Source organism: Lithobates pipiens, unplaced genomic scaffold, assembly GCF_037356315.1.
Source record: "Lithobates pipiens isolate NorthernLeopardFrog02 unplaced genomic scaffold, aLitPip1_a1.2 Scaffold_18, whole genome shotgun sequence".
Taxonomy (NCBI): Eukaryota; Metazoa; Chordata; class Amphibia; order Anura; family Ranidae; genus Lithobates; species Lithobates pipiens.
Genome location: NW_027507758.1, coordinates 616,569,647 through 616,593,028, shown reverse-complemented (window position 1 = coordinate 616,593,028; position 23,382 = coordinate 616,569,647). Strand labels below are relative to the sequence as shown.

At 51.1% G+C, this 23,382-nt stretch overlaps 1 protein-coding gene across 1 annotated transcript in view; it reads left to right on the top strand.

Annotated features, from left to right (window-relative positions):
• Window positions 1-7,747: 7,747 nt before the first annotated feature.
• The window catches only part of GTF3C2 (general transcription factor IIIC subunit 2), a 51,880-nt gene continuing 36,245 nt past the window's right edge, over window positions 7,748-23,382 (top strand). The window contains 3 exon segments of the mRNA XM_077485247.1: window positions 7,748-7,858; window positions 11,771-12,078; window positions 18,459-18,792. Coding sequence (XP_077341373.1) covers window positions 11,829-12,078; window positions 18,459-18,792 — 584 coding nt within the window. The 5' untranslated portion in view covers window positions 7,748-7,858; window positions 11,771-11,828.

Genomic DNA, 23,382 nt, shown 5'->3' with positions numbered 1-23,382 from the left:
GCACGCATACTTCCCCCACTCACTGCCCAACCTGGAATTCAGATGGAAAGAGCAAATATAACTCCCCTTGACTTTTTTTTAGCTTTTTCATGGAAAATCTATATCAGTTGATTGTGGACCCAACCAGTCTATTCGCACAACAATACAAAGCCCCCAAATTATACTCTTCCCAGACCATTCGCATGGAAACCTGTCAGTTTCCAAATTTAAAACTTTGTTGGGCCCAGCCCTTAACATGGGCATTATAGAAAAGAATGAATTGCAGTCATATTGGTCCACAGACCCAATTCATCATATGCCCATGTTCTTTGCTGCAATGGCTAGGCAAAGATATGAGACGATAGTTCATTTTAATGATAATACACTCTGTCGTCCTTGGGGTGACCCTAAATATGATTAGCTCTAGAAAATTCAGCCCCTCGTAAACTACCTCGCCCCAACAAAACCTCTGCATGGACGAGTCCCTTGTATATTTCGCTGGCTGCCTTGCAATCAAGCAGTATCTTCTGAGCAAGTGTCCTAGATATGGGGCTAAACTCTGTGAAAGAGCAGCAGGCTACACACACTGAAACGACAAACTTTTTGCTGTTAAGTGGGCATTGGATAAATGGCATTACTGGCTGGAGGGGGCTCAGAAACCATTTGTGGTCTACACCAGTTGCCTCCAAACTAGGCTCAGGGTGCCCCTTTGCTTGCTTTTATCTGGCCCTTGGGGCACCATTTCATCTACTGATGCCAACAATGGAACATAATCCCCCCCCCCCCCCCCACTGTCATCAATAAAGTGGCACGATTCCTCCTAACGACACCAACAATGGGGCCTAATGACACCCACAATAGTGCACAATTCCTCCCAATGACACTAAAAATAGGGCACAATTCCTCCCAATGACACCAACAATAGGGCACAATTCCTCCTAATGACACCAACAATTGGGCACAATTCATCCTAATGACACCAACAATATTGCCCAATTCCTCCCAATGACACCAACAATAGGACACAATTCCTCCTAATGACACCAACAATGGGGCCCAATTACTTCCAATGGTACTAACAATGGGGCCCAACAACAACAATGAGGCATAATCCTTTCCATTGACACCAAAGATTTTGTTAAAGCAAATGTACCAGCTTTAACCACTTGCTGACCAAGCCATGTCTGGCACTTTTTGTTTACATGTAACAATCAGTGTTTTTTGCTAGAAAAAGGTCTTAGAACCCCCAACATTATATATATATTTTTATAAGCAGAGGCCCTAGAAAGAAAATTGGTGGGATTTGCAATTTTTTTTATGTCACACGGTATTTCTGCAGCGGTTTCTCAAATGCAATTTTATGGGAGAAATACACCCTTTTAGTGACATTTTAAAAGCCTTTACAGGTTATCACTTTCAATATAAAGAGGGAGTCCAGTGCTAGAATTACTGCCCATGGTCTGACGTTCGCGGTGATACCTCACATATGTGGGACAATCGTTGTTTGCGCACCTGCGAGAATGACCCGTGCATTCGCCTTTGTGCACGGCCACAAGGGCACCTACATTTTTTTTATATATTTATTTCTTTTTTATTTTTACACTGTTGCTTTATTTTTTTATATCACTTTAATTGCTGTCACAAGGAACGTAAACATGCTTGTGTTAGCAATAGGCATGTGACAGGTACTCTCTATGGAGGGATCCGAGGTCTATAAGACCTCAAATCCCTCCTCTTTTCTTTAAAGCATTCAAAACACCAAGATCTGTGTTTAAATGCTTTTGAGATTTTAAAAATTCCACTGTTTACATTCGGGTAACCTGGAAGTAATGTCAGGCCATCGCTTCCGGGTTACCATATCAAAGAGCCAATAAAAGCAGATTCTGGCTTTGTTCGGCTGTCTGGTGGGACAGGAGAGCTCAAGCAAGCCGCATAAGGCAGCGGGAAAGGGGTGGAACATCCACTCCCGCTGCGTGTGACAAAAATCGAGTGGCTAGTTAGCCACTCTGTTTGCTAATACAAGAGAACAAACCGCCTACTCTAAAAAACGGTACAAAGGTGATGCCTGCAGCCAGAGGCGTCAGCCCGGTAAAACCACATACCACAAACAAGTATGTCGCTGGTCCAGAAGTGGTTTCGTAATTAAAATATTTCATTTGTTTTAACAAAATATTGTTTGCGTTTTAATTTCATTTATTTGCATAAAACGGCCCACCAAAATCCTCAGCACCTAGCCCATGAGGTTCTAAATCCAACCCTGGCAAGTGAGAAGAACCAATAGTATCCCAACCAACTGACTTCACAAGAGAGGCATCAAGAATGGTAAAGGTTTATCAGAAAGTTGTAATCTGAAGAGAACTGGGTTTCTTCAGTTGAACAATCCTAAATGGCAGGGGTGTCAAACTCTATTTCATCGCGGGCCACATCAGCATTATGATTGCCCTCAAAAGGGCCGGTTGTATGTCTAAGATTAGATGTCCAGCGCATCCCCTCCTCTTACATTAGATGTCAAGAGCCACCCCATTATCAGAAGTTGAGCCCCCCACTCTCCCTTACCTCACAGTGCACCGCCCTTTTCTTATGCTGCTGCTAGGAAGAAGCTGGATACGTTGCTTGAAAGCAGAAAGTAAGGGTCTGGAGGAGGGCTGGAGCTCTCCTGCAGCTGCAGGAGAGGTGCGAGGGCCACATGAAATGGCCTGGAGGGCCGGATTCAGCCCATGGGCCTTGTGTTTGACATCTATGCTATAAGGGCTGCTAAATCTAGAGGGCAGTTTTTTAATAGGAACCATGAGGGTTACATTTCTCGATGAGAGCCAGACCTGGTCCTCAACCTTATTCTGAGGGGCATGGGAGTGAAAGCAACCTGCAAAGTGTTTCTCGAAGATGGAACCGGGTGATAAGTTAAGCTTGAAATTTTAGAAAATGCTCAAACAGTATTGTTGACAAAAGGAATATCTGAGGAAATGTGAGAAAAAGAACAGGATTTGGGATGAAAGCTATTAGAGCAGTAGGAAGTATTTCACACAGTATTTCTGTGGAAGACTGGAGCCAATCATTATAGGCAAACTCAACCTAAGGTAGGAAAGAAGACTATTCCGGTTGATTGTCAGAAATGAAAGAGTGGAGATAAGTTTCTGGGGTCACCCCATTTTCCCATTCATTTGGGGGTGATAGGCGGACAAGAAGGCAATAGAATGAAGGGAACCATTTTACTAAAGTAATCCATGTGACCCAGAAAACCATGCCCCTATTTGACAGGGAAGGTCTTCAATGAAGTCCATAGCCAGATAAGCTCAAGGGCATTCAGAGACTGGCAGGCAAATGAGTAAACCAGAGGGCTTGGACCTAGAGGACTTAGAATGGGTACAAGTCTAAGCCCTTGTACACGCGGTCGGAGATTCCTACGCAATGTGTCCGATCGGACCGTTTTGTCGGATAATCCGACTGTGTGTGGTCTCCATTGGACTGTTTCCGTCTGAGTATCCGACGGACCAAGTTTTCCTACTTGTCGGTAAAATTTTCCGACAACATGATCCGATCAGACAAAGTGCCACGCATGCTCAAATTAAATTCCTACACCAAAGCTATTGGCTACTAGCCTGAACGTAGTCCCGTCGTAACGAAATAACGTCATCACGTTCTGAACGATTGGATTTTCCAACAACTTTGTCCGATCGTGTGTATGCAACACCAGTTTCGGACAAAATCCATCGGACAAAATCCGATGGATTTGGTTGTTGGAATGTCCGACCGGGTGTACAAGGGCTCATAGGAAAGGATATCCTTACAGAAGGTAGGCCACCAATAGTTATGAGAGATCAGGGAAAGTTTCTTATGCCGCGTACACACGACCAGACTTTTCGAGGGACTAGGTCCGACGGACTTTCGGCAGAATTTTGACGGAGTTCTGACGGACTTTCCGAATGAACGGACTTGGCCACACACAATCACACCAAAGTCCTTCAGATTCGAACGTGATGACGTACGACCGGACTAGAATAAGGAAGTTCATAGCCAGTAGCCAATAGCTGCCCTCGTGTCGCTTTTTGTCCGTCGGACTAGCATACACACGAGCGGATTTATCGGTAGGAACTGGGTCCGGCAGAGTTCTGGCGGATAAATTTGAAACATGTTCCATTTCTAAAGTCTGTCGGATTTTTGCAAATCAAAAGTCTGCTGCAGCCCACACACGATCGAATGGTCCGCCGGAATCATTCCGTCGGACCTTTGATGTCGAAAAGTCCGGTCGTGTGTACGCGGCATTAGTCAAAACTTGATGTCCAGATTTCATGTGCTTCTGATCTTGAACCTGATGTTTAGTGGAACTAATAACTTACTCATCGGATTGTGCCTCATATATCAGAGAAAAGAATGGTCAGGCTCTGAGCTTAAAAAAATGCTATCTCCAAGGAATCCTTGGAATTAAATCTGAAGGTGTGGGAAAGTAAAATTGGTTTGGAATATTGGGGCCTAGGTGGTAGGTGATGGTTGAAGCAGGTAATAAGGAGAGATCAGCAGGCCTGTTGCCAGTTGAGGTGTTTTGCTGACTTCATCTATTCAAGAATCTTGGGGTCGGTGTAGACCACAAATGGATGTTGAGCCCCCTCCAGCCAGTAATGCTATTTCTCCAACTTCCACTTAACAGCCAAAAGTTTATGATGATTTTCATTGTCATAGTTGAGTTCTGGACTAGAAAATTTCCCGGAGAAAGAGACTCAAAGAGGGAGAACGTTAGGAGAGAATTATGCCAATTTCAATAAAAAGCATCAACTTCCACAATGACTGAATACCAAAGAAGAGTCGGGGGGATTAGAACTGGTGCAGAGATAAAAGCGGATTTGAGTTTTTTGAAAGACAGAGATGGTATTTGGAAGCCTCAGAGCTGCATTAACCCCCTTTCTTGATAACGGGCGGTGATTGGTGCTACAATGATGGACAGGTATTTTAAGAATCTTCTGTAGAAGTTTGCAAAGCCTGAGAAGGACTGGACAGCTTTTAGATCCTTAGGCTGTATCCAGTGGGTGATGATACTCTTGACCAGCCTTTCTCAACCTTTTCAACACAGAGGAACCCTTGAAATAGTTATCTGGTCTCGAGGAACCCCTGCTAAAAATTAGAAATCTACAACTCATGATACATTAGTGTGATGGTCAGTGGGAAGAATGGTCCTTACACTTGTGGTCATTGGGAAGAATTACCTCCTTACAGATAGCTAAAAAGATCAATGGTGTCAGTGGGAACTTATCTGAGAGGCAGAAATTGCCCAATGCTGAAGGAACCCCTAGCAACCTCTGGAGGAACTCTAGAGTTCCACGGAACCCTGACTGAGAATCACTGCTCTAGATTCTCTTGGATGACAGATTTCATAGCTTGAATCTCAGGTTCAAACTAAAGGTAGACCTATCTAGACATGTGTACTGACAAAAAATTTGTTTTTTTGCTTTTTTTCAGAAATTCGGAAAATCGAAAATTCGTAAATGTGAAAATTTGGAATTCGGAAATTTCGTGAATTTTTGGATTTTCGAAATTCCGGATTTTTGAATTTCGGATTTTTGGAATTCCGAATTTTCGGAACTCCGAATTTCCGAGATTCTGGAATTCAAAGATTTGAAAGTCCAAAAATTAGGAAACCTGAAAAAAAGAAAGAAAATCAGTTTAATTAATAACTATTAAATTAACGAGTATGAATTCATCCGAAGTTACGAATTATCTGAAATAACGAATACTGCATCTAAACAAATGGAACAAATTAATAATAAATAATTAATAATAATAAAAAGGTTTTATTATTATTATTAGATCGTTACGTTCCATTTGGTTAGATGCGGCATTCGTTATTTTAGATAATTCGTAACTTCGGATAAATTCGTACTCGTTACGTTCACTAACAGACAAATTTGAAAGGGAATTCCCATACCTATAATTTAATAGTTAGTTATTATTTAGAATTAAACAGATTTTTCTTTTTTTCTGATTTTAAAATTTTAGAATTTTTTTAATTTCCGAAAATTTGGAATTCTGAAATTGGAAAATTCAGAAATCCGAAAATTCGAAATTCAGAAATTGGAAAATTCGAAATTCAGAAATCAGAAAATCCGGAATTCGGAAATCCAAAAATTGGAAATTCAAAAATTCTAAATTCGGAAATTCATAATTTCGCAAATTCGGAAATTCCAGAACTTTTGAAATTCGGAAATTTTGGAAATTGAAAAATTCGGAATTAATGAATTTGTCAAAATTCGTTAAAAAACGAATTCGGAACTAAACGAATTGCACATGTCTAGACCTATCCTCTCGAACAAGGATCTCCAAACTACAGCCCTCCAGTTGTTGCAGAACTACACGTCCCATGAGGCATTGTAAAACTCTAACATTCACAGACATGATTGCCATGATGGGAATTGTAGTTCCTAAACAACTGGAGGGTCATAGTTTGGAGATTCCTTCTCTAGGATAATGGTCTCCAAACTGCGACCCTGGGGTCAGGTGTGGCTCTTTGCTTACTTTTATGCAGCCATCCACTAATAGTAACAATGGGGCATAATTTCTTCCTCCACTAACACCAGTGAAGGGGCACAATTCCTACCAATGGCACCAACGATGGAGCATAGTTCCTCCCAAAGACACCAACAATTGGGTCCACTGACACAATTCCTCCCAATAATACCAACAATTTGGCCCAATGAAACCAATAATGGGGCATGAAAACTCCCAATGACATCAATGATGGTGCACAATGCCTCTGACTGACACCAAATATGGGACATTGCTTTTTCCCACTGACATCAGGACATTTTCTACTCACAATGGCCACAATCCTGCCTCCCCCCCAAGTCTGAAGAACATTAAACTGGCCCCTTCTTAGTGTACCCTTACTGTGGACGAGTGCTGGGTGTAGCAAGATGGCGACGACGGAACATCACTTCCATATCAAACTGCGATGGGTCGCCGAATATGTCGTTACACCACCACCACCACATGATGGCCTGGGGCGGTGTAGTGTCACATTTTGCTGCCTATCACAGGATGCTGCGGAAGTGACGTTGCCGCCAGAAATTGCGTACTGCGCATGCGCGATGCGTTCCAAACACTCGCGCCGTGCGTTCCAACATAGTTTCGGCAATACAGTTAAGCGAAACCATCACATAATGTTACGGAAGTGATGTTACACACAACACAAACACTGGGCCGTGCGTTACAACACTAATACTTCCCTTGTTACCTAGTAGGTTTTACATTGCTGGGACTTGTAGTGCCTATCCTGAGCTACATGCTTCAATGTTCAGTGTCATCCTTATCCCCGAGCTTCAATTTTCAGTGTCCTCATCCCTATCCCCGAGCTTCAATGAAGCATGTAGCTCAGGATAGGCACTACAAGTCCCAGCAATGCAAAACCTACTAGGTAACAAGGGAAGTATTAGTGTTGTAACGAACGGCCCAGTGTTTGTGTTGTGTGTAACATCACTTCCGTAACATTATGTGATGCTTTCGCTTAACTGTATTGCCAAAACTATGTTGGAACGCACGGCGCGAGTGTTTGGAGTGTTTGGAATTTCTGGCGGCAACGTCACTTCCGCAGCATCCTGTGATAGGCAGCAAAATGTGACACAACAGCGGCAGGGGTGGGCGGGGCTGACCGTGCTCTGAGACTAGTCATGCGCAGTCAGCGGCGTTCTTGGTAAACAGGAATATGGCGGCTGGCTGTGCCGAAGCGGGCGGCCATGTTGTCGAAGCTCAAGTGACAGGACGGTGACAGGTGTGGGCGGGTAGATGAGACGGAGGTGGGCGCGGTTTGTGGTCGGGCGTCATCTCGGTGCGTCGGCGGCTCCGCGGCGCCTTCTTTAAACGTGTGTTGTGTTGGTGTGTGAGCGGAGAGGAGGTGAGTATCGGGCCGGGAGCGGTGAGGTGGTTGTGTACGTCGTTTCGGTGTGTTGGAGGAGGGTTGGGGTGGAGGGAAGCAGGGGTGACAAGGAAGGCAAGATGTAGCAGAAGCTGGGGGGGGGGGGGTGGTGACAATCAGGCCTGGGTCAGGCACTGACTGCAAGATGCCAGGGGTGGAAGGCAGTGGGAAGTAGGTACAGCAAGGGGCAGAGCTAGCAAGACTGCAAGATGGCAGGGTTGGTAGGCGGTGGGAGTAGGCATGGACAGCAATAGTCAGGGCAAGCCTAGGTTGCTGGAGTCACAGTTGTCAGGCAGAGATGACAGGTGGAAATAGGCGATGAGAGGCAAGGTTGCTGGCCAGGGTGAGCAGAGACGGGGGCCAGCGAGGGGTGAGAGGTAGGGACAATGGGAGGCAGGAATTGTAGGAGGGGTTGGGGGGGGGGGGGGGGTGGAGTGTAGCAAGGGACAAGGATGACGGGGCAGGAGAAGCTAGGTTGGTGAGCAGCAAAAGGCTGGGGTGGGCAGAGGCACGAATGACAGGAGGCTGAGGTGGGCAGAGGCACGAATGACAGGAAGCTGGGGTGGGCAGAGGCAGAAATGACTGGAAGATTGGGTGGGCAGGGGAAGCTAGGTTGGTGGGTAGAGTCAGGAATGACAGGAGGCTTGGGTGAGCAGAGCTGGGATGGGCAGAGTCAGGAATGACAGGAGGCTTGGGTGGGCAGAGTCAGGAATGACAGGAGGCTTGGGTGGGCAGAGTCAGGAATGACAGGAAGCAGGGGAAGCTGGGCTGGGTAGGGTCAAGATTGATAGGAATCTTGTGTGGGCAAAGACAGGAAGCTGGTGTGGGCAGAGGCAAGAATGACAAGAGGCATGGGAAGTGTGGGTGGGTAGACGCAGGAATGACTGGAAGCATGGGTGGACAAAGGCAGGAATCACAGGAGGCAGAAGTGGGGTGGGCAGAGCCAGAAGCTTAGATGAGCAGAGGCAGGAATGATGGGAAGCTGGGGTGGGCAGAGGCAGGGTAAGCTAGGGTGGCCAGAGGCAGGAATGACAGGAGAAAGGGGTGGGCAGGGGACGCTGAGGTTAGCAGAGGCAGGAATGACAGGAAGCTGGGGTGGGTAGAGGCAGGAATGACAGGAGACGGGAAGCTGGGGTGGGCAGAGGCAGGTATGACAGGAGGTGGGGAGCTGGGGTGGGCAGAGGCAGAAATGACAGGAAGCAGGGGATACTTAGGTGGGCAGGGCAGGAATGACAGGAAGCTGGGGTGGGCAGAGGCAGGAATGACAGGAGACAGGAAGCTGGGGTGGGCAGAGGCAGGAATGACAGGAAGCTGGGGTGGGCAGAGGCAGAAATGACAGGAAGAAGGGCATGCTTGGGTGGGCATGGCAGGAATGACAGGGGATGCTTGGGTGGGCATGGCAGGAATGACAGGGGATGCTTGGGTGGGCAGAGGCAGGAATGACGGGGGATGCTTGGGTGGGCAGAGGCAGGAATGACGGGGGATGCTTGGGTGGGCAGAGGCAGGAATGACGGGGGATGCTTGGGTGGGCAGAGGCAGGAATAACGGGGGATGCTTGGGTGGGCAGAGGCAGGAATGACGGGGGATGCTTGGGTGGCCAGAGTCAGGAATGACAGGAAGCAGGGGAAGCTGGCCTAGGTAGGGTCAAGATTGATAGGAATCTTGTGTGGGCAAAGACAGGAAGCTGGTGTGGGCAGAGGCAAGAATGACAAGAGGCATGGGAAGTGTGGGTGGGTAGACACAGGAATGACTGGAAGCATGGGTGGACAAAGGCAGGAATCACAGGAGGCAGAAGTGGGGTGGGCAGAGCCAGAAGCTTAGATGAGCAGAGGCAGGAATGATGGGAAGCTGGGGTGGGCAGAGGCAGGGTAAGCTAGGGTGGCCAGAGGCAGGAATGACAGGAGGAAGGGGTGGGCAGGGGACGCTGAGGTGAGCAGAGGCAGGAATGACAGGAAGCTGGGGTGGGCAGAGGCAGGAATGACGGGAGACGGGAAGCTGGGGTGGGCAGAGGCAGGTATGACAGGAGGTGGGAAGCTGGGGTGGGCAGAGGCAGGTATGACAGGAGACGGGAAGCTGGGGTGGGCAGAGGCACGAATGACAGGAAGCTGGGGGTGGGCAGAGGCAGAAATGACAGGAAGCAGGGGATACTTGGGTGGGCAGGGCAGGAATGACAGGGGATGCTTGGGTGGGCAGAGGCAGGAATGACAGGAAGCTGGGGTGGTCAGAGGCAGGAATGACAGGAGACAGGAAGCTGGGGTGGGCAGAGGCAGGTATGACAGGAGACGGGAAGCTAGGGTGGGCAGAGGCAGGAATGAAAGGAAGCAGTGGTGGGGCAGAGGCAGAAATGACAGGAAGAAGGGGATGCTTGGGTGGGCATGGCAGGAATGACGGGGGATGCTTTGGTGGGCAGAGGCAGGAATGACGGGGGATGCTTGGGTGGGCAGAGGCAGGAATGACGGGGGATGCTTGGGTGGGCAGAGGCAGGAATGACGGGGGATGCTTGGGTGGGCAGAGGCAGGAATGACGGGGGATGCTTGGGTGGGCAGAGGCAGGAATGACGGGGGATGCTTGGGTGGGCAGAGGCAGGAATGACGGGGGATGCTTGGGTGGGCAGAGGCAGGAATGACTGGGGATGCTTGGGTGGGCAGAGGCAGGAATGACGGGGGATGCTTGGGTGGGCAGAGGCAGGAATGACGGGGGATGCTTGGGTGGGCAGAGGCAGGAATGACGGGGGATGCTTGGGTGGGCAGAGGCAGGAATGACGGGGGATGCTTGGGTGGGCAGAGGCAGGAATGACAGGAAGCAGGGGATGCTTGGGTGGGCAGGGCAGGAATGACAGGGGATGCTTGGGTGGGCAGGGCAGGAATGACAGGGGATGCTTGGGTGGGCAGAGGCAGGTATGACAGGAGACGGGAGGCTGGGGTGGGCAGAGGCAGGAATGACAGGAGACGGGAAGCTGGGGTGGGCAGAGGCAGGAATGACAGGGGATGCTTGGTTGGGCAGAGGCAGGAATGACAGGGGATGCTTGGGTGGGCAGAGAGAGGCAAGAATGACAGGGGATGCTTGGGTGGGCAGAGGCAAGAATGACAGGGGATGCTTGGGTGGGCAGAGGCAGGAATGACAGGGGATGCTTGGGTGGGCAGAGGCACTAATGATGGGATGCTTGGGTGGGCAGAGGCAGGAATGACAGGAAGCTGGGGTGGGCAGAGGCAGGAATGACACGGGATGCTTGGGTGGGCAGAGGCAGGAATGACACGGGATGCTTGGGTGGGCAGAGGCAGGAATGACACGGGATGCTTGGGTGGGCAGAGGCAGGAATGACACGGGATGCTTGGGTGGGCAGAGGCAGGAATGACACGGGATGCTTGGGTGGGCAGAGGCAGGAATGACACGGGATGCTTGGGTGGGCAGAGGCAGGAATGACAGGGCGGGAATGCTTGGGTGTTCAGAGGCAGGAATGACAGGGGATGCTTCGGTGGGCAGAGGCAGGAATGACGGGGATTTGTGAGGCTCCTCCCCCTCTGGGTGCTGACTGCGTTGCTTGTTTCCTCCAGCCAATCATTGCCAGCATTGGATATTATGGAGAGGACGCATTTTTACCTCTTTGCTGTAGGAAAGTTCCTGTTCTGATGCTCGTATCATACTGGCTGCCCTCGATGATGGCCTTCTAAAAAAAAATCCAGTGTGCCTGGCTGCCTCTGTCTTTGTGTGGCTGAGCAGATTAGAAAGCTCAGACTTGTGCTCTCATTCCAGGTCTGAGCTTCAGAAAAGCATTAAAGCCGGTGGCTCGCCATGGCGGCTGGGCAGTTGGCATTTGCAGAAGAAGTCCTCAGCAGTGGCAGCCTCCATGTTGTTGTATGATGGTGCTCAGTGACTCTCTTCTCTCCACAGATGTGACACCGCCACAGGAAGCTATGACCCCGCCACGTAACACCAACCTTCCAGATTAATGGACCTCTCTGGACCCGATAACTGTGCACAGGACATGGTACAGCAAAGGGACGAAGACCCCACCCCTCCCCCTGCCGTCCCTGTCCAAGCCAAGAGGTGGTGCAGGAAGGAGCCCGTTGTGTCCCTCACACACTCCCCCTTAAAGGGGCTCAACGTAGTGCTGTCCCGGGTGGATACTGCTGCCCCGTCTGAGAGCTCCCTGGTGTCGTCCAAACAGGACACCAAGATGGGACAGGATGAAGGGACAGGTGAGCTGCAAAATAGGGTTGTCTCTGTACTCTGGGGTAACCACAGGGGCCAATGCAGGAGAGGATTGTCCTTATACTGTGGGGTGACACCAAAGACAATTTGGGGATGGGGATTGGTGGCCTAGTCTTCCTCCCCTTTCCAGTTTGTGCAGCTAGAGTTTAAACTTGGTTGTTACTGACGGCTCAGGTCTCAGCTGACAACGGGGAACCAGAGAGGCTCCTGATCATGTGATCACCATTTCAATACAATGATTACATCAGGCTAAGGGCCATCTAGGGAAAAGCCTGATTCTAGCTTGCAGAAGCTCTGGAGTATGTAGATGTTAGTGTGCTTCTATTTAATACTGTAATTTGTCTGATACAATTAAAGTATTAAAAAAAATCTGAAGTACATGATGGGAGACTAATCTTCCAGCATTTAATACACATTACACCATAACTCCCAGCTGATTTGTGAGGAAGGGACCTGTAAGGCACCTGTGCATGCCCCTAATAGAACTACATGTCCCATCATTCTTTTGGGCTTGGGGTATCAGAAGATCTCAATTCTGCCCTATCTCTGTCCCTGCAGCAGCAGAGCTTGGTTCTGCATTTTCCCTGTCCCTGTAGTAGAAGACCTTGTTTTTTATCCATCACTGTTTCTGTAGTAGAGGACGTCCTTTTTGTTCTATCACCATTCTTGTAGTAGAAGACCTCTCTTCTGATCTATTACCATCCCTGTGGCAGAAGACCTCGCTTCTACTATGGGGACAGCGATCAAGAAGAAGCGAGGTCTTCTGCTATGGGGATGGTAATGGATCAGAAGTGAGGTCTTCTACTACAGGGACAGTGGTGGAACAGAAAGGAGGTCTCCTACAGGGACAGGGGTCGAGGAGAAACGTAGTGTTCTCCTGCGGGGACAGTGGTCGAGGAGAAACGTAGTGTTCTCCTGCTGGGACAGGGATCGAGGAGAAGCGTAGTGTTCTCCTGCTGGGACAGGGATCGAGGAGAAGCGTAGTGTTCTCCTGCTGGGACAGGGATCGAGGAGAAGCGTAGTGTTCTCCTGCTGGGACAGGGATCGAGGAGAAGCGTAGTGTTCTCCTGCTGGGACAGGGATCGAGGAGAAGCGTAGTGTTCTCCTGCTGGGACAGGGATCGAGGAGAAGCGTAGTGTTCTGCTGGGACAGGGATCGAGGAGAAGCGTAGTGTTCTGCTGGGACAGGGATCGAGGAGAAGCGTAGTGTTCTCTTGCGGGCACAGGGATCGAGGAGAAGCGTAGTGTTCTCCTGCTGGGACAGGGATCGAGGAGAAGCGTAGTGTTCTCCTGCTGGGACAGGGATCGAGGAGAAGCGTAGTGTTCTCCTGCTGGGACAGGGATCGAGGAGAAGCGTAGTGTTCTCCTGCTGGGACAGGGATCGAGGAGAAGCGTAGTGTTCTCCTGCTGGGACAGGGATCGAGGAGAAGCGTAGTGTTCTGCTGGGACAGGGATCGAGGAGAAGCGTAGTGTTCTCCTGCGGGCACAGGGATCGAGGAGAAGCGTAGTGTTCTCCTGCGGGCACAGGGATCGAGGAGAAGCGTAGTGTTCTCCTGCGGGCACAGGGATCGAGGAGAAGCGTAGTGTTCTCCTGCGGGCACAGGGATCGAGGAGAAGCGTAGTGTTCTCCTGCGGGGACAGTGATCGAGGAGAAGCGTAGTGTTCTCCTGCGGGCACAGTGATCGAGGAGAAGCGTAGTGTTCTCCTGCGGGCACAGTGATCGAGGAGAAGCGTAGTGTTCTCCTGCGGGCACAGTGATCGAGGAGAAGCGTAGTGTTCTCCTGCGGGCACAGTGATCGAGGAGAAGCGTAGTGTTCTCCTGCGGGCACAGTGATCGAGGAGAAGCGTAGTGTTCTCCTGCGGGCACAGTGATCGAGGAGAAGCGTAGTGTTCTCCTGCGGGCACAGGGATCGAGGAGTAGCGTAGTGTTCTCCTGCGGGCACAGGGATCGAGGAGAAGCGTAGTGTTCTCCTGCTGGGACAGGGATCGAGGAGAAGCGTAGTGTTCTCCTGCTGGGACAGGGATCGAGGAGAAGCGTAGTGTTCTCCTGCTGGGACAGGGATCGAGGAGAAGCGTAGTGTTCTCCTGCTGGGACAGGGATCGAGGAGAAGCGTAGTGTTCTCCTGCTGGGACAGGGATCGAGGAGAAGCGTAGTGTTCTCCTGCTGGGACAGGGATCGAGGAGAAGCGTAGTGTTCTCCTGCTGGGACAGGGATCGAGGAGAAGCGTAGTGTTCTGCTGGGACAGGGATCGAGGAGAAGCGTAGTGTTCTGCTGGGACAGGGATCGAGGAGAAGCGTAGTGTTCTCCTGCGGGCACAGGGATCGAGGAGAAGCGTAGTGTTCTCCTGCTGGGACAGGGATCGAGGAGAAGCGTAGTGTTCTCCTGCTGGGACAGGGATCGAGGAGAAGCGTAGTGTTCTCCTGCTGGGACAGGGATCGAGGAGAAGCGTAGTGTTCTCCTGCTGGGACAGGGATCGAGGAGAAGCGTAGTGTTCTCCTGCTGGGACAGGGATCGAGGAGAAGCGTAGTGTTCTGCTGGGACAGGGATCGAGGAGAAGCGTAGTGTTCTCCTGCGGGCACAGGGATCGAGGAGAAGCGTAGTGTTCTCCTGCGGGCACAGGGATCGAGGAGAAGCGTAGTGTTCTCCTGCGGGCACAGGGATCGAGGAGAAGCGTAGTGTTCTCCTGCGGGCACAGGGATCGAGGAGAAGCGTAGTGTTCTCCTGCGGGGACAGTGATCGAGGAGAAGCGTAGTGTTCTCCTGCGGGCACAGTGATCGAGGAGAAGCGTAGTGTTCTCCTGCGGGCACAGTGATCGAGGAGAAGCGTAGTGTTCTCCTGCGGGCACAGTGATCGAGGAGAAGCGTAGTGTTCTCCTGCGGGCACAGTGATCGAGGAGAAGCGTAGTGTTCTCCTGCGGGCACAGTGATCGAGGAGAAGCGTAGTGTTCTCCTGCGGGCACAGGGATCGAGGAGTAGCGTAGTGTTCTCCTGCGGGCACAGGGATCGAGGAGAAGCGTAGTGTTCTCCTGCGGGCACAGGGATCGAGGAGAAGCGTAGTGTTCTCCTGCGGGCACAGGGATCGAGGAGAAGCGTAGTGTTCTCCTGCGGGCACAGGGATCGAGGAGAAGCGTAGTCTTCTCCTGCGGGCACAGTGATTGAGGAGAAGCGTAGTCTTCTCCTGCGGGCACAGTGATCGAGGAGAAGCGTAGTCTTCTCCTGCGGGCACAGTGATCGAGAAGAAGCGTAGTCTTCTCCTGCGGGGACAGGGATCGAGGAGAAGCGTAGTCTTCTCCTGCGGGGACAGGGATCGAGGAGAAGTCCTCGCTTTTTCTCGTTCACTTTCCCTATAGAAGAAGCAAGGTCTTCTCCTCAAATTGCTTTGCCCCTAGGAGAAGACCTTGCGTCTCCTCGATTTTGCTGTGCCCGTAGGAGAAGACCTTGCGTCTTCTCGCTTTTGCTGTCCCCGTAGAAGACTTTGTGTCTCCTCGATTTGCTGTGCCCGTAGAAGAAGACCTCGCTTCTGCTCTCATTGCTCTCACTGCTCTCACACCCACAGTTGCAATTTTTCCTGTTATCCAGTGATAGAGGCAGGCATGATATTTTTTGTTCCTACGTATATTGTATTAGAAGAAATGTTATTAGACATCTGGATTCTTTCTGCAAATCATGTGTAATGGTTGGCACACTTGCCTCATATACCCAAGGGTATTGGTTCAAGACTATCTCTTCTGTACTGCACTTCCTTTGCCCTGTCCTAATACCTGCCATTTGCCCTGTCCTAATACCTGCCATTTGCCCTGTCCTAATACCTGCCATTTGCCCTGTCCTAATACCTGCCATTTGCCCTGTCCTAATACCTGCCATTTGCCCTGTCCTAATACCTGCCATTTGCCCTGTCCTAATACCTGCCATTTGCCTGTCCTGCAGAACAGGAGAAATGCTGACCATTACAAATAAGATTCTCCACCCACACCTTGTCTCAGCAGCAGAGAGGAAGACAGAACTCCTTTCCCAGATCCTGTTCTTCTCCATGCAGCCGCAGAGAGGCTCAGCTTTGCTCCCCATTCCCACAGTCAGCAGTAGAGAGGACGACAGAAATACTACAGATCCTGCACCTCTCTGTACAGCCACAGCACCCCCTTGTCTCCGCATCCATCAGACTCTGGCAGCTGACTTCTGCCTTCCTCTGCACCTCCTCTAGACCCAGGAACTTTCTGCTTCCCAACTCTGCCCCCAGCTTGTTCCCAGTAGCAGCACAAGATTTAGGGGGGTGCACTGTGATGTAGGGTGGGGGACTTTTGACTTCTGATGTAATGAAGGGTGGGATGCTCAGGGCATCTAGTCTTGCAGATACAACTGGCCCTTTGAGGGCAACCATAATACTGATGCAGGCATGCAATAAAATTAAGTTTGACAGCCCTGATCTATGTCATAAATGTTTCTGCTCTTCTCTAGGGGTTGGATGGGGAAGGAACCCAACACAGGCAGGGTGGCTGGTGGTGTCCCAGTCTACACTTGAATATCTCCTCATAACTAAGGAAGGAGATGGGGATGACGCAAATTCAGAAAGCATGGCTGGTGGTGTCTCATTCTTATGTCTACACCATAAAGGTCTCCTACTGGAATCAAATACTGGCATCATGGCTGGTGGTGTTCCAGTCTTAAAGTGGTTGTAAACCCTTACAACCAACTTTGACCTACAGGTAAGCCTAGTTTAAGGCTTACCTGTAGGTCCGAGAAATATCTCCTAAACCCACACGGTTTAGGAGATATTTGCTGAAAGACCGGCACCGCTGTCTACGGCGCATGCGCCGTAGACAGCGGCGCACTGAACGCGCCACGGTCAACGGCGATATGCCGCGAGTGGCGGCTCCCATGCGCGGGAGTGACGTCATCGCGGCTTTGCCGAATGACAGCGGCGGAGCAGCGAGACCCACCAAGAAGATGGAATGCGCCGGACTACAGGGGACAGCGGTGACTTCGCTGGCTCCCGTGTCAGTTAAGTGACACATAATGGACTACTATGCGATGCATAGTAGTCCATTATGCTTTACCTTTGCAGGGAATGAAAGAGGAAGTAAACTCATCAGGGTTTACTTCCTCTTTAAGTTTATATCGTAAATATTTCCATCTACCTCTGGTGGGGGATAGGAAGGGGACCCAACAGAGATGACATGGCGGTCAGTGTCCCAGGCCTAGGTCTACACGATAAATGTCTCTGCCTACCCCCTGATGGGTGGAGGATAGGGAGAGAATCCAGCACAGACAGCATGGCCAGCAGTACCCCAGTTCTATGTCTAGACTATTAGTGCCTCTTCCTCCCTTTGATCAGCATTAATCAGGGAACCCATTACAGGCAGCATGGCTAGCAGTGTTCCAGCCCTATGTCTACACCACCATTGCCTCGAATGGGGGATGGGGGATATGGAGGGAATAGAACACAGCATGGCTGATGGCACCCCCAGTCTTATGTCTACACTGTCATCGGGGTCTTTTGACTACCTTTGGTGGAGAATAGGGGGGAAACGCAACACAGACAGCATGGCCAGTGGTGTGCTAGCCCTATGTCTACACAAACAGTGCCTCCTCCTACTTAGGATTAGGGATAGGAAGGGAATCCAATGCCAGCGGTGTCCCAGGCCTATGTCTAGACCAGTGGTCTTCAAACTGTGGCCCTTAGATTGCCTTTATCTGGCCTTTAAGGCACTATTCCTCCCTCTGACACCAACAATGGGGTAGTATTTTTGTCCCGCTGACGCCAGAGGTGGGGCACTGTGCCTCCCGCTGACGCCAGAGGTGGGGCACTGTGCCTCCCGCTGACGCCAGAGGTGGGGCACTGTGCCTCCCACTACCCCCAGGCATTATGTAATTTTTTTTTTTTTTTTTTTTTTTTTTTTACGCCCGCTAACCACCAAGTCTAAGGCGGTTTCTACCTGCACTGGCCACAATCCAGCTTTCCTACTGTAACGTTTGAAGGACAGTAAACTGGTCCTTTGCTTGGAAAGTTTGGAGACCACTGGTCTAGACTATCTGTGTCTCTGACTGGCTCTGGTGGGCAATGGGCCAGGAACCCAACACAGAGCCTTTCTCTCTATGGGGTTGGGGAGTGACAATTCAAGAAATGTGAGTGAAGAGGACAGGACCCATAGAGTGCGTGCTGGAAATAGGAGATGCACTGGTGTAACCATTCAAGCCATGTGTAGTACTAATCCAGAAGAAGTGATTTAATGTGTGGTTTTAATTTTTTCTTTTCTTTTTTTTTTTTCTTTGGGAGGTTGCTCTAGGTAGAATTTCACTGGAGAACTAATCCCAGAATTGGAAAATTCAGTTCTCGATGGACTTACTGTTTATTCTCTATCTCTCTACAGCTCCCTCCCATCCTGATGGCGGTGATAAAGCTTCCATCGGTGAAGGTTTCCCAGCTCCACCTTCCGGTACAGTGCATGGGGGTTCAGCAGAGGGACAGACGCCTCCACCTGAGTCTGTGTCTCTGCCTGTGGGGAACGGACCTGCCGCTGATGCCTTTCTCACGCCTCCCGCCAAAGTACCGAAAAAACGGGGCCGTAAGTCCAAGGCAGAGCTGTTGGCAATGGCGATGGCAAAGAAGTTGGAAGAGGAGAGCAGAGGGGTGGTGCCTGAGCCCGAGCCGGAGAAGGTGGAGGTGACTCCTGGAGGACGACCCAGGCGGCGGGCGGCTGCAGTGTAAGTCTTATAGGGGATATGGCAGAGATATTTAGAGGGAATACATTTTGTGGCCAGAAAAATAGAAACCCATGGGCTGTATTATAGGTGGGTCCTTTTTTTGCCCCCCAAAGTGGTATCCAAACTCTGCGAAGGCATTTTATGGGCTGATGGAAGCATGCAAAAGTGGAACAGCAAGCTGTATGTAAGTCACAGCGGGCCTACTGCGGTAATTTAAACGTTTCTTTGCTTGTGAAGGGCTTCTTTTTTTGACTCTAGGTTTAGCTTGTGAAGCTGACTCTGGAGCTGGGTAACAAAGCTGAAAGAGCCCCTAAGGCTGGACATTTTTCTGCCTGACCTCAGCATGGTAATCCTGTGCTTTCACCCAGCTCCCGAAAGCGCATACCGGCATGAAATGATAAAGTGCAAAGGTTTACATCGCTTTATACAAAATGTAAGGCTCTGCTGTGCACACTCGTGAGCTGTGAGTTATTTTTATTTTGCTGCAGGTCATGCAACTATCACATCTCAGTGTGTATAAAGCCTATCTGAGACATGCCATATATTGCAACTTACAAGTCCTTAGATGTGCTGGCTGCACCACTTTTTGGGCTCCCACCCTTTTTATTTTACTCGCTATGGCATAGCCAGGATATTATCTCAGTGATGGCTGTCTTATCTGGACGTGAACCTTACACTACAGGACTTGGCTGTCTTACTAACGGCTGGCTTATCTGTATTTTAAACCTGGTGGCATGACCAACATGTTTTTATTGATGGCTTGCTTATCTGGATGTGAGTCCTACACTAGGGCATGGCCAATGTCCATCTTATTGATGGGTTACCTTACCTGGATGTCAATCCTGCACTGCAGCAGGGCAAAAGTCCACCATATTGACATCTGCCTCATCTGAACCTACACTAGGGCATGGCCAATGCCCATCTTATTGATGTCTACCTCTTCTTGATGGGAACCCCACAATATGGCATTGTCCAAATCTGTCTTGTTGATGGCAGCCTCATCTTGATGTGAAACCTAGACTATGGCATTGCCAACATCTGTCTTGTAGGCTTCTATTTGATGGTTTCCTCATCTGTATGTAAAACTTAAACTATGGTACAACCAAAGTACATCTTATTGATGGCTGTCCCTCTTGATGTGAACCCAATGCTGTGGCAGTGGCAACATTTGTGTTATTGATGGTTGCTTAATCTGAATCTGAGCCCAATGCTATGGCATGGCCAACATCCGTCTTATTGATGGCAACCTCATCTGGAGGTGATGCCTACAATATGGCATGGCCAACATCTGTCTTTTCTCTTAAGCCGCGTACACACGGGCGGACTGTCTGGCCTACTTAGTCCGCCGAAACACATTTCAGCGGACAGTCCGCTCGTGTGTGGGCTTCAGCGGACTTTTTCAGTGTGCAGTCTGGCGGACTAAGTATTTCGGAATTTCTGTAATACTGTCCGTCGGACTCGCATTTCGGCGGACAATCCGCCTGTGTGTGTGCCAGTCCGCCGTACTTTTGAAATGAGCGGACTTTTCCCGCCCGGAGAAAAGTCCGCTCATTTCGAGCGGGTATCCAGGTAGGCGGGGCCCGCGAAGGAGACGTCGCTGGCCCCGCCGCCTGGTATGGACTTAAAGGGGACCCCCAACGCCGAAAAAAATCGGCGTGGGGGTCCCCCCCAAGTCCACAACAGACCCTTGTCCGAGCACGCTACCCGGCCGGCCAGGAAAGGGGGGCTAGCGAGCGCCCCCCCCTCCTAAACCGTACCAGGCCGCGTGCCCTCAACATGGGGGGGTGCCTTGGGGAAGGGGGGGCCGCGCGGCCCCCCACCCCAAAGCACCTTGTCCCCATGTTGATGAGGACAAGGGCCTCTTCCCGACAACCCTGGCCGTTGGTTGTCGGGGTCTGCGGGCGGGGGGCTTATCGGAATCCGGGAGCCCCCTTTAATAAGGGGGCCCCCGGATACCGGCCCCCCACCCTATGTGAATGAGTATGGGGTACAATGTACCCCTACCCATTCACCTGTAAAATAAAAGTACAAAATAAAACACAACACACGAGATAAAATACTTTATTGCACAGCTCCGGGGGTCTTCCGTCTTGGGGGGGGGGGGGTCTTCTCGCCGGACTCCTCCGCTATCTTCTTGTAGCTCTTTTACTAGCGGAGGAGTCCGGCTTTTTTCCTCGCCGCCGCCGGCCTCTTCTCACGACTTCGGGGGTCTTGTCCCCCTCTTCGGTTCTTCTGCCGGGCCACCGCGCCTTCTTATAGCTCTTTTACAGGCGGTGGCCCGGTCTTCTGTCGTCGCCGCCGCCTTCTGTTCTTCTTCTTCTTCTCCTTCTCCAGGAGATGTTGCCTCGACGATCTCTCCGGCCGGAATGCCAGGGACGCACTGCGCGGCCACTTATATAGGGACAAGGGGCGGTGTCACATGGCTTTATGTCACATGGGTTGGTGTCACATGGTGACCCCGCCCCCTTACGATGTCATAGTCCCCATGTGACCAACCCATGTGACATAAAGCCATGTGACACCGCCCCTTGTCCCTATATAAGTGGCCGCGCAGTGCGTCCCTGGCATTCCGGCCGGAGAGATCGTCGAGGCAACATCTCCTGGAGAAGAAGAAGAAGAACGGAAGGCGACGGCGGCGACAGAACACCGGGCCACCGCCTGTAAAAGAGCTATAAGAAGGCGCGGTGGCCCGGCAGAAGAACCGAAGAGGGGGACAAGACCCCCGAAGTCGGGAGAAGAGGCCGGCGGCGAGGAAGAAAGCCGGACTCCTCCGCTAGTAAAAGAGCTACAAGAAGATGGCGGAGGAGTCCGGCGAGAAGACCCCCAAAGACGGAAGACCCCCGGAGCTGTGCAATAAAGTATTTTATCTTGTGTGTTGTGTTTTTTTTTTTTTTGTACTTTTATTTTACAGGTGAATGGGTAGGGGTACATTGTACCCCATACTCATTCACATAGGGTGGGGGGCCGGTATCCGGGGGCCCCCTTATTAAAGGGGGCTCCCGGATTCCGATAAGCCCCCCGCCCGCAGACCCCGACAACCAACGGCCAGGGTTGTCGGGAAGAGGCCCTTGTCCTCATCAACATGGGGACAAGGTGCTTTGGGGTGGGGGGGCCGCGCGGCCCCCCCTTCCCCAAGGCACCCCCCCATGTTGAGGGCACGCGGCCTGGTACGGCTCAGGAGGGGGGGCGCTCGCTCGCCCCCCTTTCCTGGCCGGCCGGGTAGCGTGCTCGGACAAGGGTCTGTTGTGGACTTGGGGGGGACCCGCCAATTTTTTTTTTTCGGCGTTGGGGTTCCCCTTTAAGTCCATTCCAGGCGGCGGGGTCAGCAACGTCTCCTTCGCGGGCCCCGCCTACCTGGAGACGCGCTTGAAATGAGCGGACTTTCCTCCGCGTGTGTGGGTGAGTCCGTTCATTTCAAAAGTAGGGCGAATAGTATGGCGGACTTAGTACGCCGTATTAGTCCGCTCAAAAAGTGGTGTGTGTGTGGTCAAGTCCGTTCATTCGAAAGTATGACGGACTGTCCGTCGGATTGTCTGACGGACTAAGTTGGCCAGACAGTCCGCCCCGTGTGTACGCGGCTTCATATTCACCGACCGACACAGCTCCTCTCTGTAACAAAATGGGTTGTCCGCCCTATAACTGGAGATTACTAGGCAAGTTGTAATACAACACTTTTCCCAGGGGGCGGTCCCTAGGCTACAACCCCACAGCCTGCTCTAGCAGAACTCAGTTCTTTCTTGCCTAGTGAGGAGATAAGACCAAGGAACCCTGTGGGCCCATAGGTCCATGTCTTTTTTTTGGTGCAGAAGCTTGGCTTTTTGCGCAAGATGAATGATCCTGTGATCTTCTATCAACAGCCAGCTGGGTGACAGGCTTGTTCACTTACCCTTGTAGTCTCCCCAGTCCGGCCATCGAGCGTGTGCAGGTCGCAGCTACGGCTCGGCAGGCCATGACATACCTCGGCTGCAGAGGTGGTCACGAGCTTTATGCTCCGGGGCGTACATATGACCGTGATATATCGTTCACCGATCGTGCGACCGGCCGGCCACCGACACAGTATTTTGCTATCTCTGCATCTGGGAGCGCTGGGGATAATCAGGCATTGTGGTAATACAGAGCGGAAAGGCCCAGGGTGGTAATTCCAACGGGTTAAAGCCCCTGGGACTGTCCCTGTCCTAAGTCCCCTTCGGGTGGCAGACAGGGTAGGGTCAGCATGGCTTCAGAAACTGGTGTTTCTTCCCCCGAAATCCAGGCAATTGCAACCGGGTCACCTGTGGACTGCGCGGTCCCTATGGTCACCCTTACGGCGGTCCTCAATTCGTTCATTGCCAAGATAGAGGCGGTACATGGGAAGAAAGGTGCTCTGGGAAGAGCTCTGGCGCAGACTCGGGTCCTGCTGAGGCAGGTGACCCCTGTTCTGTCTTGTCAGATGATGCTGACCAGGACCGTTCGGAGAGTGAGGGTGAGTCCGGGTCTGTGCGCGATAAAGCACTAGTTGGAGCACTTATCACAGCTGTGCGTGATATCCTGAAGATTCAGGAGCCAGCGGATCCCTCTGCTGATGTACCGGTCCCTTTTGGGTCCCGCAAG